Here is an 18,994-nt window from a genome sequence, read left to right as displayed (position 1 = left end):
ACAAACTCAGTGTCCCCTAGTTTCCTACCCTCAGCTCATCCCCTTTTGTTCTATGACACCTGCCCATGATCTTACATTCTTCATCAAACCTGGAATAAAAACGCTCAGGTTTAACGGTTCCTCCTGATCTCCATTTCCTTACGAAGACTCCTGCATCCCCTAAAGTTCATATTAAATAAATGTGCATGCTTTTCCCTTGTTCATCTGTCTTTTGTTACAGAGCCCCAGCCGAGAACTCAAGGTGAGTCAAAGAAAAGATATTTTTCCCTGCCCTCTACTTTGCTCAATAATGTGGGGGGGGTGGGGGGGCGGCGGTTGGAAAACACCTTTAGGAATACCATTACAGATCTTTCCATTGTAGATTTTTTTTTTTTTTTTGCTGAGGACACGGTGTAAAGACAATATTAATATCTGGGAAATTTAGGAGCTGTTCTGCTGGTTGGAAAGGAGGTTCCCAAACCCCGGTCTGCATCCTTCACTAAAGTCCCAGGATCCTCCCACGGGCAAACACACTAGTGCTCCCGTGCAGGGCCTCAGCCGGCGTGAAAACACATGTTCTTGTAATTAGAAATGGCCTGCGGTTGCCGAGCTCTCCGAGGCCAGAGGCCACTGAAGGAGGCATTACTATCCCACAGTACCCCGATCACAAAGCAGGCAAGATAGGTTCGGTGGGACTCTTAAATCGATAACATCGCTACACAGCCCTTTGGGTCTTCTTAGCTCAATCTTGGGGTAAGTGTGGAAACTAATATATAAATACCCAAATCTCAACTGAATTTTAAAAGCTAGGGTCAGAAGGAGAATCTGAAAAACTCATTTCATTCTCTGCCAAGCTCACTTGCTATTTCAAACATGTCAGAGAGCCACTCCGAAGAGGTAGAGCTGGAACGATGATTTGACGGAGTTAAGAGTCTCTCCCCTGGGCCCCCTCTGCTCGAATATTACAGTGAGAATTGGGCAAGTGGTGAGCGAGAAGATGGGAAGGCAGAGAACCAAGAAGCCTGGCAGACTTCACACTGTATCAATCACCGTCCCCGGACAACCACAAATCCTCCCCATCACCATCGACGGAATGACAATGGAAGAAGGGTTAGCCAATATCTGCCCAGCTAGAACAGACAAATGACAGACCAGCACTTCTCAAACTTTCATGTGCAAAGCCAAGCCGTGAGGGTCTTAAATGACCTTGTGGATTCGATGGCTCTCCGGTGGGGCCTGAGGTTCGGCATTTCTAACAAGCTCCCAGGGGATGCTGAGGCTGTCAATCTGTAAATGCATTTGGGGTTGGGGTGGCAGGGCGGGGCAAGACCACAGACTAAACCAGATTTTCTACTGGGCCTTTTTTCCTTCTGGAAACCATTTAGGCTTCATCTAATGATATTCCTTTCTTTCCATGCAAACACGCATGCTTTCCCCTGCTCCCCACCTCCCCCATCCCACAAATATTGATATTCTTTTTTAAAAAAAAACAAACAATCCAGCAGTTTTTTAAATAGCCCATCCTGAAGTCATCCAAAGGTTTTACCTCGTTTGTAATCTGGTTGCTGAGCTTTGCATGAGTGAGGCTGGGTGTGTCTGTCACGGCTGTGTACTTGAGCGACTGGGGATGCTGACGGTATTTACTCTGAAGTCACACACAGGAGGGAATAAGAGGACAAGGTGAAATGAAAAACCAGAGGAAGAATCAGCTCTTTAAGCACTAGTTATAAAACCTCATTTTGCAAAGGTTGCCAGTCTGTGACCCAGAATCCAGTCCATCACCTGCTCTTGTGACCTCAGAACTCAGGGAGATGAAGAAACGGAGGAGAGGAGAGGACAGACGGAATCAGAGGCTTATTAACAAGAAAGGGAGAGCTAGTCCTTTGCCACGCATATGAACGTGACTATTGAAATTCATGTTTTGGTCCCAAATTTCCTCTGCTCACTGAAGACCCTGGGTTCCTCAGCTTTGGGGGTACACGGGAAACAATCATTCAGCTTAAAATAACCCACATGCCTGCACACCACCCCAGGAAATGGGATTCAATAAATCGGCAGTAGCCTCAGGCCTCTGTAAATTTTTTAAGTTTCCAAAGGGGATTCTGATGCGCCATGAAGTTTAGAAACCACTTGCTTTAGAGATTTCATTGGAAAAGCAAAGCACAAAGTTAAATCTCAACTCCCACAGTGAGGCCCTTTCTGCTTGCTCAGAGCTTCTAATCAATCAATGCATAAGCCAGTCTGAGGCACCCAGGCTGGACGCTGACCGCCTTTCACTTCCAATGCCTTCCACTATGCCAGTCTACTGGGAACAGAAGTCCCAGAGTCCTCCCAGGGGTGGGCAAGATTCCTCAGGAGTTCAAAAAGCTTAGAATTCCAGACTTCTATATTTTTACCAAGAAATTATCACCAGGCTCACAGCAACAATTTCATATACAGCCAACAGAGAAGCACAGTGCTTAGATGACTGTTGATCCTCTCAAAAACTAAATGAGACAGGTCTGAGTAGTCCCATTTGACTGATTAAGATATTGAGGCTCAGAGAGGGCAGGTGACTGGCTTGAGGTCACACAGCAAATGAATCACCATCTGTGTCTCCAAAGCCTGCTCTCTTTTCACAAGCCACTCTTCAAAGGGATTCTGGGAAAGTACATCTTGCGAGCCAGTGAATAATTCTTGTATGGTATTAATACAGGACCTGACCTGGAATCTGGAAAGTTGTCTTATGTGGCACCCTTTCTGAATGGAGAAGGGAGTAAGGGGAGACGCCGGGCGAATCACTATGGCTAACAAATGTACCATCTAATTGGCTTTAGTAAGACACAACTGATTGTTGTTTAATCTCTCCTGGGGAATATACTCGACACCCCCACCCCGTCCTGGGCCCCCAGTTACCTCACTGATGAGTTCAGATGCTCTCTTTCTCCCTTCAATCTCTAATGTGCCTGGAATGACACAGGCAACACCTCGCATAAAGTTCAGGTCCGACCGGTACAAATTCTACAAGGAATCAGAAAAACCAATCACGTGGAACAAGGAAGGACCCATAACAGACAGCATCATGATTAGAACTCAAGGCCAAATCAGCGTCTCCAGACACATAATACTCAGCGAGCGCACACAGGCTTCTGAGTAAATGCTCATTAGGGAAACAAAAATGTAGGTCAGAAGAAAATAATTCTGCTGTCACTCGTCTCTGTAGCTGTTAGAGGGGTGCTCAGCGGATTTTTATTTTCATGTGGGCTATCAAAAAATAATCGCTGGAGCGGATTGTGGTTAGAAAGTCAGCTGTCTTGGGGCAAATGTGGAAATGATTTAATAGGTCTTCAAAACAAACCCCAGCAGCAGAGGGCGGCATGAATTAATCATGGGTTAAGAAAGAACTAATAAATGAATCCAGAATAATCTGACAAAGCCCCGAGTCTGCAGGGATGGGGGCGGGGGCGGGGGGGTGTACCGGAAGGGTCTGGGCTGACAGTTTAAAGAGGGCCTCAAATTCACTCCCCTTCAGCCACCGAGGCACCCCCTGGGTGTGTCTCCTTCCAATTGCTAAGGCAATGAGAGGCAGGGACAGCCAGGGCTCTGCTCAAGTGACAAACGGGTCCCTGAGCTGAGCGTGGCGGCTCGCTAGTTCCTCCAGCTGCTCCTGGGTTCCCGACAGTTTATGTCACTCAGTAAACGCTGCACACGGGCAGAAAATTCCAACAGATGACAGCTACCCAGATCTGAGCGCCACTCAGCTCTCAGGCTCTGCCAAACCAGAAAGCTGGTTTTTTTTTTCAGGGGGAGGGGTGTAGCGGGGAGAGCTTGTCTTATTTCCAACTCAGGCCCATTACTTGCAAATCTCCCGGCAATGGAAATGTAGCAAGCTGGGGGATAAGATGAGCACCAAAAAGGATGCTGCTGCCAGTTGGGAAGATACATCGGTAAGTGAGGAAATTCTTCAACACTTCCCAATGCTCCCAGGCCTGGCTGCTTAAGAAAATGGGCAGCATGAGCTAGAAACGCACTTGGGGGGACTGTGAAGGCCTCGGGAGAGTCCTTAGGAGGGCCCACGGATGGTCTCTGGGGCCCTGATTTCCCTGCGCTCTGTCTCATTGGCTCAATGGACATGAGCCTGAGCAAACTCCGGGAGATGGTGAAGGACAGGGAAGCCTGGCGTGCTGCAGTCCATGGGGTCACAGAGTCGGACATGACTGAGCGACTGAACAAGAACCGCCCGACACTCTTCTCTGCCTGAATTGGGTTAGTTCCAAAGGGGCTCTGAGCACCTGTCTGGGCAGACCTCAGGCCTCTTCAGAAGACGGGTGACCCAGGAACATATGAGGCTCCCAGAGGAACCCCCAGCCCAACCTGGGTCCTGAACATGCTAAACCGTGAGCCTCAAAGGCATCTTCCTTGAACTCCCTCCAAACTCAGCACCCCCTTTCTCATTTATAGTTTTGTGATATTGCATGAGCTATTTAACGTCTTTGAGACTCACTATAGTTTCTCTGCAAATTGGGGATAAAAACTATCGGGTTATTTTGAGTATTAAAAGAGACAATGCTTATAAACGCAACGCCTAGAATTCAGCAGAAATATTCAATAAATTGGAGAAGGAAATGGCAACCCACTCCAGTATTCTTGCCTGGAGAATTCCATGGATAGAGGAGCCTGGCAGGCTCCACAGGGGAAAGTTAAGTTCATGGGGTGACAAAGTCAGACACAACTGAGCGACTAAACACACACTTAACACACTCAATAAATTGTTGCTGTTATTAATAGATTTATGTGACTGGGCTTATGAAGAGCAAGGCAGGAACAACAGGGGCAGTGCTTCAAAAGAAATCCCAGGTATAGGATTCTTCATCTCTGGAGCCCCCACTGAGCCAAGAGGAGCTTGTGGGTCACTGCCTCACAGTCAAATTTAAGACGAAAAGAGCCCGAAGAGAGAGGCAGGTCCCCTTACCTCACTCTGCAACTTGTGAGCTCTCTTGGCGCAGCTGAGCCTCAGGTCCTCAGCCAAGGACGTGTACTGGGGGAGTGGGTGTCTGTAGTCCTGGTCGCTGGCCAGGGTCTGAGCCTTCTTGGCATGCACCAGGGTTACCATGTCCAACGGCAGATGGAACTGCGCCTTTGAGTGTTCAAAGTCTTTCTTGTAATTCACCTAGATGGGCAGACAGATCAACAGTTATTTTAAAGCCGCCGTTTACATCAGGGCCACAAGGGAGAACAACGTGCTGCGATTGTCCCAGGTGAGCCCCAAGGGGTGTTCTTGGCAGGCCCAGTCCTCCTTTCTTACGGGGACTGGCTTAATAAGCAGGACTTATCTCTAGGTCCTGCCACTCGCCACTCTCAGCTCTTTGCGGTCATTGATTGGGACCCAGGCTCAGGGCTCCCCCACTTGGGGAAAATACAGAAGTTCAAGGGGCAGATAAAATCTCAGTGGTTCCCTAGTTCCAGTCGAGATCGTCTCGCTTTCGAAAAGCAAGAGGAGGCATGGCTGAGCTGCCTCCTGCTCCCCAGCACTTCGTATCACCCTCACAAGTTCAGACTGAGACACCAGGGTTTCTCCCCCTACGCTAGCTAATGGACAGCGTCTTCAAACACTAGACAATGACATCCTAGTAAATCTGGGAACCAGGAGCAGCGGGCAGATGCTTGAAAAGCCAGTTCTGAGGGATGAGTTCCCAAGAGCCCAACACACATCCTGCAGCAGGAAGGGGGAGGCCCATTTGCAGACCTCAAGCTCCACCCCAGTCCTCGGAGGAGCTGTCTGAAGGTCCTTGAAACTCACTCTGGGCTTTCTGAGGAGTCAGATGCATAATCACCATCTCTTCTTCCTCCAGTCTTCTCACTGCCCTCCAAGCTCTGCCCACCCTCCTTCCTAACCACCCACCCCCACTTCTGCTCATCCTCCCCCAACCCCTAGTTAAAAGCCACGGACAATTCATGTCCAATCCCACCCTGGTACGGAAAGTGGAAATAAGTGTTAGAAACAGGGAAACTGAGGCAGAGAAGCTGTGGAGAGAGCACGTGATGGAGAGCTGGCTCCATGTGCAGCTCTGCCCCTTTCCAGCCGACCTTGGGCAAGGGACTGAGACACTCAGGGTCTAGGTTTCCTTACCAGTAACCAGGGTGAACAAACAATGTTCCTAGAAATAAGCTGATGATTAAATGAGGCACTGCATGTTAAAGGGTGTAGCCCTCTGCTACATGTCGGACACATGTTAGATTTCATCCCAGCCATTAGCCAACTCACATATGTACAAGGAGATACCATACACGCATGTACCAGCAACCAGAGGATCAAAGTCAAGGGGTGCAAACCCAGATGTCACCAGGAGCCAGATAGGTAGCATAATTGAATGAAGGAGGAAGTGGGTGAGCAGGGCTTGGCTGCATGACCAGGAGGGCACAGATCCCTTCTAAATGGGGCTCTCAGTAATCAACTTCAACGGTAGCCTTGAGGAATCCAGGCCTGGCTTCGGCACAGAACTTTAAAACTTTCATGCCAAGTTTCCCATTTTGAAAAGTCTGCAATTCATTTTCTCTGCAGACCCAACAAAATACTTCTGCAGTCCAAAACCCAACCCACAGGCCTCCATTTGTGGCCGCTGGTCAACATCATAGAATGAGAGAATCAAAGAATGCTCAGTCTCTCACTTGACCGAGGAAGAAGCTGAAGCCCAGAGGGGCCAAGGGTCCTGACCATGCCACCCAGCTAGCCGGGACAGAGCCAAAACCCACAACCAGAAGGACACAGGACATCTGTGGGCTGTGCATCATCATTAGGTTTGGGGGTCCAGGCTCCACTGAGTTCTCTCCCACTTACTTGGCTCTGCAGAGAGCTCGCGTACACTGAATGTGCAAGGCTGATATCATCTTCCAAGCTCCGGGAGCCGAGCATCTGCCCTTTCATTTTCTCAAATGCCTCTTTGTATTTGTACTAAAGGGAAAGAGAGCGGGAGAGAGTAACAGCTCGGGGACAAGGGACACGGAATGGAAGAGGTGGGTATTGGGCAAAAAATGTTTTGTTCTTTTGACAGTAACTGGGTGAGTTGAAAGAAAAGGCGCGGGAGTCGTCAAAAGGCCTATTCTTTCATATGCAAGCCTCCCAATGACTAAAGGGCTGGGATATGAAATGGCAGGGCATGAGAGCGCTTGGGCGGCCCAGGCTGGGAGGAAGGTGGGTGCATTGTTAACAGTCTCGTCACATGGACTGGCTTTAGGAAAGCGCTTGGCGGAGGGTGCGTTTCATCTGCCCGGGGTCCATATTTACAGTCCAGCATCAGCTTTGTACCCCGGCTAGGGGATTTTTGTTGTTGTTATAAGGCATGTTCTTTCTCGCCGGTCGTTATCTGATGGCCCTGACACAGTCAGTTGGGGATAGGAGAGGATATTAGCCACAGGCAAAAGAAGGCAGGGGTTAGGGGCAAAAGGAATACAAATGGGTGAGTATTAAACATTGTCACAGGAACGCGGGTGTGAAGCTCACATCACTTATGATTTCGCCAGAAGCCTTTGCTGCCTGGAACGGAATGGCATCCAGTCTCAGTTTATAGCCACCGTCTCGAAGTTTGCTCCAGGATTCCTTATAACGTGTCTGTTGAGAAGACGGGCGCCAATAAAGACCTTTCCTAAATTCCCACGATCAAAACAAGAATCTGGTTTCTTGTGACGTGTTCCCCCCCAATTAAGAGATCACTGTGGCCCGGCAAAAACCAACCGAGAGTTGGAACCTGCCTCGTGTCCAGCCTTGGAGGGGAGTGCCGTGGGGCTGGGGCTGGGGTTTAAGAGGCAAGAGCTCTGAAGTCAGAACCAGACTGTTCTGAGCAGCAAGTTGATTGGAAGAAGGAGGCATGAGGCTGGAGGTGCACAGCTCCTGACGGAGAATCAAGAGGATTCGACTGTCTCCGCTGAAGAAGAGGCAAGGCGGGTGCCGACAGGGATGAGGGAAGGAAAGAGCTCGGTCTCCCAAGTCTCTCTTTGGCTGGATGTCTTCACCTATATTATGAGGCTATAGAATATAGCTTCTATATAGAAAATAGGGCTTCACCTAGATTCCAGCCCCTCGGTATAAATGCCCTTTGTATGAAGGAAGTTTTCCTAGTCTCATCCTCATCAATGTGCTTGGCTCTTCTGCACGACCAGCCACACAGCGTGCAGGGTCCATCGCAAAGGCAAACGTGGGGCCCCTTGTCAGAAACCTTGCACATTTCGGTGACAGCAGAGCATTAAACCGAAAGCAGGAGTGCGGGATGCTTCCCAGCACGGGTGCGGTGCCACCGTGCAGGTCCAGGATCTCCCGCAATTAAAACCAGCAACCCCTCCATCAGGGCTTCCCTGGTGGCTCACGTGTAAAGAAGCTGCCTGTAATGCAGGAGACCCAAGTTCGATCCCTGGGTCGGAAAGATCTCCTGCAGAAGGGAATGGCTACCCACCCTGGTATTCTTGCCTGGAGAATTCCATGCACAGAGGAGCCTCGTGGGCTACAGTCCGTGGGGTCACAAAGAGTCGAACGTGATTGACAGACTAACACTTTCCCTCTCCCCTCCATCAGCCTCACCTCGCTGATATTCATGGCATTCAGCTTGGCCAGCAGGACCTCAGGGAGGTCAGCGGTCTGTGTGTAATGATGCTTTAGGTTTTCTCCTTGTTCCCGGTATAACCTCTGTGGATGCAGAGAGGTTCTGCATTAAACCCAGAAGCCTCCCCCACGCAGCCATCAGCCAGGTCACCCTCCAGGAGACATAGGCGCTGCCGCCGTTCCCTCCCCGTGGAGACAGGATCTTGGGCGTCCTGCCTCCTCCAGGACTGCACAGTGATCCTCTCCCCGGTGACATGCACTTCACTCCCTCCCGAGTTCTACTTCCCAGCCCAGAACCTGACAGGCTGAAACCTGCCCTCTCAGTGAACACTCCCCTTGGAGCACACTGCTGAGATGGGTGTCCAATGAGAGAATGAGGTCTGGTTAATCTCTAGGAATTTTGTTATTAACTGTGAGCTAGGAGAGGACATGCGGCTGAGGGTGAGATGGTTGGATGGCATCACAGACTCAATGGACATGAATTTGAGCAAACTCCAGGAGATAGGGCAAGACAGGGAAGCCTGGTGTGCGGCAGTCCATGGGGTGGCAAAGAGCTGACACGACTGAGCGGCTGAACAAACAAGGACAGGACCTCAAAATACAGCAGGCACGAGAGAGAATGGTTCTTCCACAGCTGAGATTTTCCCTGGACCTACCTCCATCCTCCCCCCATCCCTGCCACCTCAAGGATTCTTATGCTAGCTAATAAACCTCTTCCCGGTGGGTTGGGTGGGTCTGGGGCTCTGTCCATCCAGATCTCTGATCTGGGCTTATGATAATTCTAGCAGTTAGCAGTGACACATGGACTTGGCATCCACCACCAGAGAAAGTTTCTAAACCGGGCTTTCCATCCCAAATCTTATTAGACATGTCCAAGTTTCTACGTATCACAGCAGTGCCCCCTAGAGTTGGCTAGGATAAGGAAAAAGCAGGTATTTTTTTTTCTCTTGCTACACAAGTTCTTGTTTGACCATCTACGCTTCCCAGAATTAAATTTGCTTCTGACGGGCTGATGGTCAAGAAATAATAAAATTTCTAAACCCGTAAGTCTGTAAATCATCCCATAACATATTCAGATAGGCACTCAAGCCATCTCAGAATGACTATCGAATATGGCACAACAGGAGTAATTTCTTCAATTGGGAAGCAAGGGAGACATTTGGCAACTCCTCCCCACCAAGGTTTATCAGTTTCCCTCGTGGCAAGTTAAAAGGTCTGAAGATATTTTAAAGGCCTGTCTGTCCTGCGCAATGACCCAGGGGCCCCTCTCAGTAGAATCAGCCAAACAGGGCTAATCCTGTCTTAACGTGAATTTTTAGAGGACCTCGTCATTCTTCCCAGTCTCCAAGGAACCCTGCGCCGAGAGGCAAAAGGCCAGATCCTGGTTTCACTTTATAAAGGGAAGATGGGAAATGGCTTGAAAGTTAGTCTAATGTACATAAATCAGATTCAAATCACTTTCGAAGTCTTTAGGGGAATTCAGAAAGCCAGAATTCCTGCCCTGGGTCCCAAGAAACCCTAAGCATTCCAATTCCTAAATATTCCAATCATCAAGAATTTCGCCCCAAAGTCCCATTTCTGAAAACAATGTTTCAAAACAAAAGGAGAGGGGAAAAGGCCTTGACCTCAGACAAATCCTGGAGACATGCAAATGGGAAGGAATGAAAGCCAGAGGCACTGGGGTGGTGGCGCCCCACTTGGCGGCTAAGAGCAGCGGTAACACCCCATTTGCATCCTGATGAAGAGGCACCCCCGCTAAGGTGAGTCTCAGCAAAGGATAAGAAGCTCCTTCATCCTTAGAACAACAGAAGGAGCAAGCCAAGAACCCCTCAGCTTCAATCGCAGGGTTGAAAGAAGAGCCCACGCTTAGAGTCATGATGTATATACATTATCACTTACATCCACTGCTTGGGTATAACTAATTCTGGCCTGGACCATCTCCGGAGTGTCTTTAATACTGGTAAACTTCAAAGCATCTGGATGCTGCCGGTACTTCTTCTGTTGAGCAGAAAAAGATCAAAGCTGTGAATTTTGTGCTGCTCTTTCATGCCATTTGAAAGAGAAAATCATAGGTTGCTTGAGATTAGAGTGAATTTGTGAACATAATTATTATTCGGCTTCCTCCATCTTTATATCCTAGGTGCCTTCAGGTTAATATTTGTTTCAATTTAAGAATAACCTCATGTCAATTAACATTAAAGTATTTCTACCTGGTGCAAAGAAAACATCTCAAAATTAGGTTATATGGGTAAAATACTGTAGGATACACACTTAGGAAAGGATTCTTTATATAGCCTTCAGATACTGTCTTGCAGTTGTTTACATACCTTAGTTTGGGTCTTCCAAGCAAGAAAGAACATTCATAGTTACATTTATCGTTGAAGCTTTCTAAGTTCTTTCCACAAAAGAACTTGGAAGAGATATCACAGTCAAAACCCTTACTTTAACAGTCAGTGATCCTACAAACTGGTTCAGTTAACATATGCAATAATTCTATAAATGTTATAATAACAAGAAAAAGAGTGCTATTATTGAAAGGAATCATCAGACAATTTGAAAGAGACTGAAACAAACAATAAGGGTTACAAGAAATACAAATGCTAACGAAGTCTGAGATACATTCTGAAACATTCTGAAAATTTGAAACATTCTGAAAATCATGCTTAAATTAATTTGTTTTTTTTAATCAAAGTACAGTTCCAGGAGAGTAAAATGGTTGCTTTCTTTATGGAATTATGAAGTGTATCCTTTATCCAATAAAACAATTATTTTAGAAACACTTCCTTCGGGTTGAATATTTGTATACTGGATTATCTTAAGAAGACAGTTAAATGTCCAGCTGAATTTGGTCCATCATTTGTTTTGTAAATAAAGTTTTATTAGAAGACAGTCATGCTCATTCATTTACATGTTTATCTATGGCTGTATCTGGCCACAATGGTAGAGGTGAGTAGTTACAACAGAAGTGGGGTGGCCCACAAAACCAAAAATATCTACCATCAGGTCCTTTATAAAAAAAAAGGTTTGCTAACTCCTGGTTTAAATGACAAGTGTGTGTGCATCTGTGGCTCTTTCATAGAACCTGGCATTCCATCTGAAAACTAAGAAATCAATTCAACTTGACCCTAAACTGGAAACATGCCGAACTAGAATGAGATGGTTGGGAAAAGTTGCTGAAAGATGTCCTTCCTGAAGTCTGAAGACCTGTATAAAGCATGGAGTGTCCCCTGGAATAGGAAATGGCAACCTGCTCCATTTCCTGCTCCATGGACAGAGGAGCCTGTGGGTTACAGTCCACGGGGTCGCAAAGAGTCAGACCCAACTGGGTAAGCACACACAAAGCACAGAAGATAAGCAAATTTGTTAAATAAGTTTGCAAAATGTGATGGAAAATTAAGGCCCCTATAGTAAAGATGGTTCCAAAAAAGATCCCTTGTCTTCCAGACTTAAATACATGAAGGAATCATCTCAAAGTCTAAATGATGTGTACAACGGCCTTTATTTTTATGAGTGGGTCCAATATGGAGAGTTTGGGAGCATGAATCTTCAACTCTAAAAGATTCCTCCTGTAAGTTTCTCATGTTCACCCTCCTAAGGGAGCTTCTCCTTAATAAGACTGAATTATTTAATACTTAGGGCAGTACAATCTCTACAGAACTCCCAGGGTCTTCTGAGCCTTGAATGTCCACTAACATTTCTAAAAATTAGGTCAATCAGAGCAAGGCCATTTTTGAAATCAGCTCTGTGACACATTGGACTTCCCAGGTGGTGCTAGTGGTAAAGAGCTCGCCTGCCAATGTAGGAGACATAAGAGACGCTGGTTTGATCCCTGGGTGGGAAAGATCCCCTGGAGGAGGGCACAGCCACCCACTCTGGTCTCCTCGCCTGGAGAATCCCATGGAGAGAGGAATCTGGCAGGCTACGGTCCATGGGGTTGCAAAGAGTTGGACACGACTGAAGCGACTTATCATGCATAAACTATGACGTGTCAGGTGACTGGAATGCTCACCCACGGGAAAATATCAATGCTTGGCAGGTGTGCTTACACTACAGGTGTCTTTCTGCTTTAGCTTTACATTTAGGAGGACCTGGGACCAAAACACTGTCCCAGGCTGCTCACTGTCTCAAGGTTGAAGTCTTCTGGGGCTATAGTCATTATGTCTCCTGCTCACCCCGGAACATCCAGAAAGACCAGGCTGCCGAGCAAGCGCCTCCCGAAGCAGACATTACATACAGAGTGGATCTGGCTTATTGAGGGTGTGCAGCCTCTCTGTGAATGTGAGACAAAATGACTCTGAAGTGTCCAGCCCAGGAGCAGTCACTCCACCTTGCAACAGTGTCTGGAGGCATATTTGTTTGTCACGACTGGGAAAGAGTGCCGTGAGCGTCTAATGCTTAGAGGCCAGCAATGCTGCCAAATGCCCTGCAAGGCCCAGGACAGCCCCACAACAAAGAGTCATCAAAATGTCCACAGGGCCAAGGTCAAGAAATGCTGACCTAGTCTTTAAAAGATCTGCTCAAGGATACTGTCCTAAAAAGCAAGGAAACAGTTCCTTTCAGAAGCTTGTGGGTCCAACCAGGGTGTCTGCAAGTAGACAGTGGTGAGATTCAAACAGAAATGAGGCCCTCCAACAAAAAAAGAACCATGTCACATGTTTGACACCACGTGAATATTCAAAAACTGTTTACACTGCCTGCCTCGGAAAGAAAGAGGAAGAAAATGTGCGTGAAGTCACCAAAGGGCTTTCTGGGTGCGATAAATGTGTCTTTTTATCATCTCTCCCGTGTTGCTTCATTAAAAAGGTAAGTTGGTGGGTAGCAATTGAGCTCTGTTTGATTGTCATTATTATTCATAATATCATTTGTCACCCACTTTGTTTTTGCCAGGGCTCTGTGGGCCCCTACTGGGGTGTGTTTGGTATGTGGTTTTCCTCTAATTACTGGCCCTAGTCTGGGTTTGGAGGCCTTTCATGTAGCTTTGCCTTTTTCTTTGCCTTTTGAGTGGAAATTATTTTAATTTTATACAGAAATGCCGCACGCCTAATGCAGCCAGGCCCGCCGCACGCTGTCAGGGAATCTCACCTCGCTAATGAGTTCTCCTGCCTTCTTCGCCTGCTCCACATTTAATGACCCGGTGGCGACCCAGCCCGTCCCTTTCATCCACTTCACATCTGCCCTGTATTGGTTCTGACAAAGGAGAAAGGGGGAAAAAAAAAAGGCAGTCCATTGTTGGTGTGCAGACATTTAAAGGGCTATTAATGGCTCCCCGATGCCACCTTGGTGCCAGCTGAGTCAAATTAGATGCCACTTTTGTCTTATCCATTTCTGCACAGTCACAGGTAGGGCTCCAAAATGTAAATTAATGTCTCCCTTAATTGGAGCCGACCCGCAGATGGTGGCTTTAGCCCCACCCGACACTGCTGGGGGTGAAGCTGGATGGAGGGGGGCCCCCATCAGTCGCATCCCTCATTACAGGTCCACGGCAACCTCAGGAAGAAGCGCGGCCTCATTGTCTGCTTTCCCCGGTTTCTTGTTTAAAATAACACGCAGGGGAGAAGAAAATGAGAATCCACAACGGAACCCGGGTGGGGCGCTATCTGAGGGAATTTCACAAGACGTGCGAGACTTCCCACAGTGCCAATTCCTTCTTAAGAACCTCAGTGCAGGGCAGCAGGGGGGTATTTCTCATTTCTTTCTTTGCCATGGAAGGAGTAGTAGTTTTAATGGAAAATCATTTGTATGGACACCTCTCTGAAACTAGCAGATCACCTCTCCAACCTAAAACAGCTCTACCTGGAAGGGTGTGTCCGCACTGCCCCCACCCCACCTCCACGGGCGACAGTCTGACTGTCGCTGACCTGTCTTTTCAGCTCGCCCACTTTCCTGTGCAAGAGTCAACTGAAGACGAAAGAACATAATGGGGAAGGGGAGAGGGCTGTGGAGGACTAGCAAGCTGCCCTTTCTAAACACAGGACTACTGACCTTGGACTGAGTACCAGAATGCTCTCTCCACGGGCAGGGTCACAGTTAAGAATGTCACATAGATATCCCCCCGCCAACCCAGGAATAAGGAGAAATACAGATAACCTATGTCCATCGGAATGCCAAGAGGAAAAAGGAAGCTGTATAATTTTGTTTGGTAGTACCGAATCTAAAATGGACATAGCTCTGAGTAAAATTAAAGCACTAGGAAGCTTAAACGTTTCCACTGAGGGATCCAGAAACAGATATCTCAAAGAACAGACTATGTCCTGAAGGGTTTGGGAAACACTAGCATGCACACACACATACACACACACACACGAGGAGCTTACATCACTCTGTAAACCGTAAGCCTTCTTGGCCCATTCCACCTTCATGTCTGTGGGCAAAGCTGTAAAGTGATGGGATGCCGTCTTATAGCCTATGTCCGTGGCTAAGTGCTGAGCCTTGCGGGCATGCACTAGGTGGATCATGTCCAGGGGGACGTGGCACTGGGATTTGGTGTCCTCAAAGCCCTTCTTGTATTCCAGTTCACTCTGAAGCTTGGACATCTGCAGCGAGTGGCTCATTTGCGAATCCCCCTGGGCACCCTGAGCTCCAATGAGCTTCCCTCTGGATTTCTCATAATCCTCTTTGTACTTCACCTAAACGAGAGAAAGAGAGCAGGGGTACCTTAGCAGATATCTCCTGAAGGAATTAAGCGTCAAGCCACACAAGAAAGTTAAAACAAAGCCATACAACAGGACCTATCAGAATTAGTGTCATAAAAAGCATGCCTCCTTTGAACAACTGATATATTTCCTTTCATCAAATATTGAAAAAAAAACATTACAACTCATTATTTCCCTTTACACCTGCACTGCCAGAACCTCAGAACTAAACTTGAAGTTCAGCTATCAAACAGTCTTCTCCCCATTTCCTGGTGAAATTCCACCTTGTCTCTATATGACTTGAGATTACTCTTTCTGGGTTTATTTTTAAGTGGCCTGTTGCTTTCATGAAAGCCACTTTGTAATCTTTTTTGATAACAGCGAGAATAGTATGGAAAGTCATCAGGAAATGAAAAAGACACAGAATACCTAAAATACAACTGCTATTTCAGAAAGAAGTTCAAATGAAAGACAACTGAGGTACATGTAAATATTTAGGAGTTACGGGGAGCAAAAGGGAGCACACCGGCCTGAAAAAGAAACACTAGGCCAAGATTTATGAGGATCCGAAGAAACAATAAATATGGAAATGCTTTGAAAACTGTAGCAGGATGGTGGTGTGTGGCATCATTTCAACATCGTCATTACTGGGGTCATCAGGAGACGTGGGCTCTACTCTCAAATCTGCCAACAAGAACAACAGGATCACTATCCGCCATGATTTACTGAACCCTTATAATGAGCCAGGGATGGTATAAATCCATGCCTCTCAAAAGCGCATCTATAGACAAGTGCTGGTCTGTGATGAGACAAAGGGTTTGTGTTATAATGTATATCAACCACATTGCCAAGCCATTGTTTAGTTCAGCTGATAGCTATACACTTTTATGGGTATATTTTTGTGTATATATATATTATTACATATACATACACAATAGATACAGAATATGTATACACACATGTATATTTGGGGTTTTTTTGGAAGCAAGACTTTCTCGATGAAGGAAGCAGTGAAAGTGAAAGCTGCTCCCCAGGTCTCCTGCATTGCAAGCAGATTCTTTATTGTCTGAGCCACCAGACTTATAACCTAAGCTCCTTCTCTCACATCGGAACCGTAATAGACAGCACTGGGCTACAGAACACTTAACACACATCAATGCATCTCATTTCCTCATAACCATTTTGCAATTACCAATTTACCCATGAGTTCACTGAGATTTTGAAAGGTGAGACAGCCTACCACGAGTCACAGGCTATTTGGTGATGGAGCGGGGATTTTACCCTGAGTCATTCCAACACCCGAGCCTGTACTCTTAACCTCAGCAGGCCTCCACATCCCTAAAAAGTCATGGAATGTCTCTGGGCATCAGTTTACCTGTAAAATGAGTGGTTTGGATTACTACTCACGCTACTACTAGTGATAATACCAGTGACCACTTACCAAAAACAAGTGTGTGGCAGGTAGTGTCCTAGACACTTACGTGATTATCTCACTGCAAGATGGTCATACTTATCTCCGTTTTGCAGATTAGAATCCTGAGGCTCAGAGAGACTAAAAACCTGCCAGGACACTTTCGGACTCCCCCAGATATAGATGTCAGGATTCCTGGTGCCGAGTACAAACTGGGGACTGACTCACCTCACTAGCCAGGTCCCTCTTGGCTTTGGCTGCCAGGAAGGCCAAGGAGTCAAGACGCAGATCAAACGCTTTCGCCTTCTGGTTTTCCCAGCTGCTCTTGTACAGTTTCTAAGGGGATTTAGGAGAAAAGAGATCATCCTGAAATGAGAGGACTTCCCTTAGACTCTATAACAACCTTTCCAGGGGGCAAACACCCATTACATCCTTCCATAGAAACCCTGAGACCCAGAGAAACCTAGAGCCTGAATACAAGCAGGCCTTATTGTTCCTACCTTAAGGCCTCCTGCCTTACAGGGCTTTGGATGACAGAAGCAGACACTGAACTCCAGAGCCCTGGAAAATACTAAGAGTCTTCACAGAAGTCTAGTGACAGGTCATAGGTGGAATGACACCACACAACACCCAGCAGAACGTCCAAAGAGTCTGCTCCCCGTCTCTGTCTGCACACCCCACCAGCCCAGCAGCTGCTCCCGGTGCACCCCTTTCTGAGCCCAGCCTCTACTGCATGTGAGTCTTTCCTTTGCTCCTCCCACTTCCTGTCCTGCCCCCACCTCCAGATTTCAAGTTCTTTCTTCTGGAAAGTGAAAGTTGCTCAGTGGTGTCCAACTCTTTGCGACCCCATGGACTGTAGCCCACTAGGTTCCTCTGTCCATGAGGTTCTCCAGGCAAGAATCCTGGAGTGGGTAGACATTTCCTTCTCCAGGACATCTTCCCAAACCAGGGATTGAACCCAGGTCTCCTGCATTGCAGGCGGATTCTTTACCATCTAAGGCTCCCTCCATTTCTCTGTGTGAATCAATTTAGCTTCTGTTTCTCCTTCCAGTTCTCCCCGCTCTCCCCAATATTTGCATCAGGACCCCAAAGACCTGGGAGTCCAGCAGAAGAACCAAGAAAGGCCCTTCCTTAGAAGACAGAGAAGAAAAGTTGGAACTCCGCAAGCTTTCGTGCCTAAGGAATAATTTCCCTGAGCATGCTCTTCCCTGTGCTTTCCATATATCAGCTCACCGAGACTTCGGGGCAACTCAGTGTAGAGGGAACTAGGAGTGCCCTCGTTTGCCAGTGGGACGCTGAGAGCAAAGAAATTGTCCACGGTTGCATACCTAGTAAGTGCTAAAAACCCAGACAGTTTGGAGCCAATGTCTGAGCTCTTATTCACTCCCCTTTCTATCACTAGTCTTATGTTGTTTCAACTCCAACCCGGGAATAACCACTGCCTCCTCCTCCATCATATAGTCAGTGCTCATTCCTACCAAAGGTTGTCTGCATGCATGCATGTGTGCATGCGTGCATGTGTGTGTGCTCCACTGCTCAGTGGCAACTCTTCTGTGACCTCAAACCAGGTCACAGACCTGTAACCCACCAGGCTTCTCTGTCCCTGGGATTTTCCAGGCAAGAATGCTAGAGTGGGTTGCCATTTCTTCCTCCAGGTGATCTTCCTGACCCAAGGACTGAACTGGCATCTCCTGTTTGGCAGGCAGATTCTTTAGCGCTGAGCCACCAGGAAAGCCCCTCCTGCTCACTAATACTGGTAAGGAGTTTACAACGACCAGATGTACGCAGCCTCACCAGACACAGACACACTGATATGGCTGCTGGGTTTTACAGATCAGGTGCCTACATATAGGAAAGTAGAGCCCCCGGCCACCCACCCCCTGGACTGTACCTCGCTGAGATTGGCAGCGTTGGCTCGGGCCTGAAGGAAGAGAGGCTCGTCTTTGCTAATGCTGTACTGATGGACAGACTGCTCGTGCTCTGCCTTGTAGGCCACCTGTTGGGAGAGAACGCTGGGTCAGGAGCAAAGGAGGAGGCAGCTGGCTGCTCGGTTCTTCTGTGTCTTACATGGAAACTCCATTACAAGATCAATCAGGCCAGATGCTGGCTGGCAGCATGCAGGAAATGAGGCTTAAGGCAGAAGAGATGACGAGGGAATGAGCAGCAGCAGTGAGCAGCTGGGAGGAAAACGTGGCCAGGGGACCAATCTGAGAACCCCTCTAAGGTTCTCATTTTCCCTTAAAGAAAGTGAAAATGTTAGTAGTTCAGTCGTGTCTGACTCTTTGTGACCCCATGGACTACAGTCTGCCAGACTCCTCTGTCCATGGGCTTCTCCAGGCAAGCATACTGGATTGGGTTGCCATTCCCTTCTCCAGGGGATCTTTCTGACCCTCGAACCTG

The 18,994-nt window shown here is 47.5% G+C and overlaps 1 protein-coding gene across 5 annotated transcripts in view; it reads right to left on the bottom strand.

Moving 5' to 3' along the window:
- LOC122445932 (nebulin related anchoring protein) overlaps window positions 1-18,994 on the bottom strand; it is a 75,324-nt gene that overhangs the window by 18,673 nt on the left and 37,657 nt on the right. For all 5 annotated transcript variants that reach the window (XM_043475493.1, XM_043475492.1, XM_043475496.1 and 2 more), the window contains 11 exons: window positions 18,486-18,590; window positions 16,823-16,930; window positions 14,866-15,177; window positions 13,634-13,738; window positions 10,451-10,549; window positions 8,531-8,635; window positions 7,460-7,567; window positions 6,797-6,910; window positions 4,931-5,128; window positions 2,875-2,979; window positions 1,526-1,624 (listed from right to left, as the gene is read on the bottom strand). In XM_043475493.1, the coding sequence (XP_043331428.1) occupies window positions 1,526-1,624; window positions 2,875-2,979; window positions 4,931-5,128; window positions 6,797-6,910; window positions 7,460-7,567; window positions 8,531-8,635; window positions 10,451-10,549; window positions 13,634-13,738; window positions 14,866-15,177; window positions 16,823-16,930; window positions 18,486-18,590 (1,458 nt within the window). The remainder of the gene's footprint in view (window positions 1-1,525; window positions 1,625-2,874; window positions 2,980-4,930; window positions 5,129-6,796; window positions 6,911-7,459; window positions 7,568-8,530; window positions 8,636-10,450; window positions 10,550-13,633; window positions 13,739-14,865; window positions 15,178-16,822; window positions 16,931-18,485; window positions 18,591-18,994) is intronic.

Source organism: Cervus canadensis, chromosome 8 (assembly GCF_019320065.1).
Source record: "Cervus canadensis isolate Bull #8, Minnesota chromosome 8, ASM1932006v1, whole genome shotgun sequence".
Taxonomy (NCBI): domain Eukaryota; kingdom Metazoa; phylum Chordata; class Mammalia; order Artiodactyla; family Cervidae; genus Cervus; species Cervus canadensis.
The sequence above is the reverse complement of the archived record's forward strand: the minus strand, read 5'-3'. Positions and strand labels throughout refer to the sequence as shown.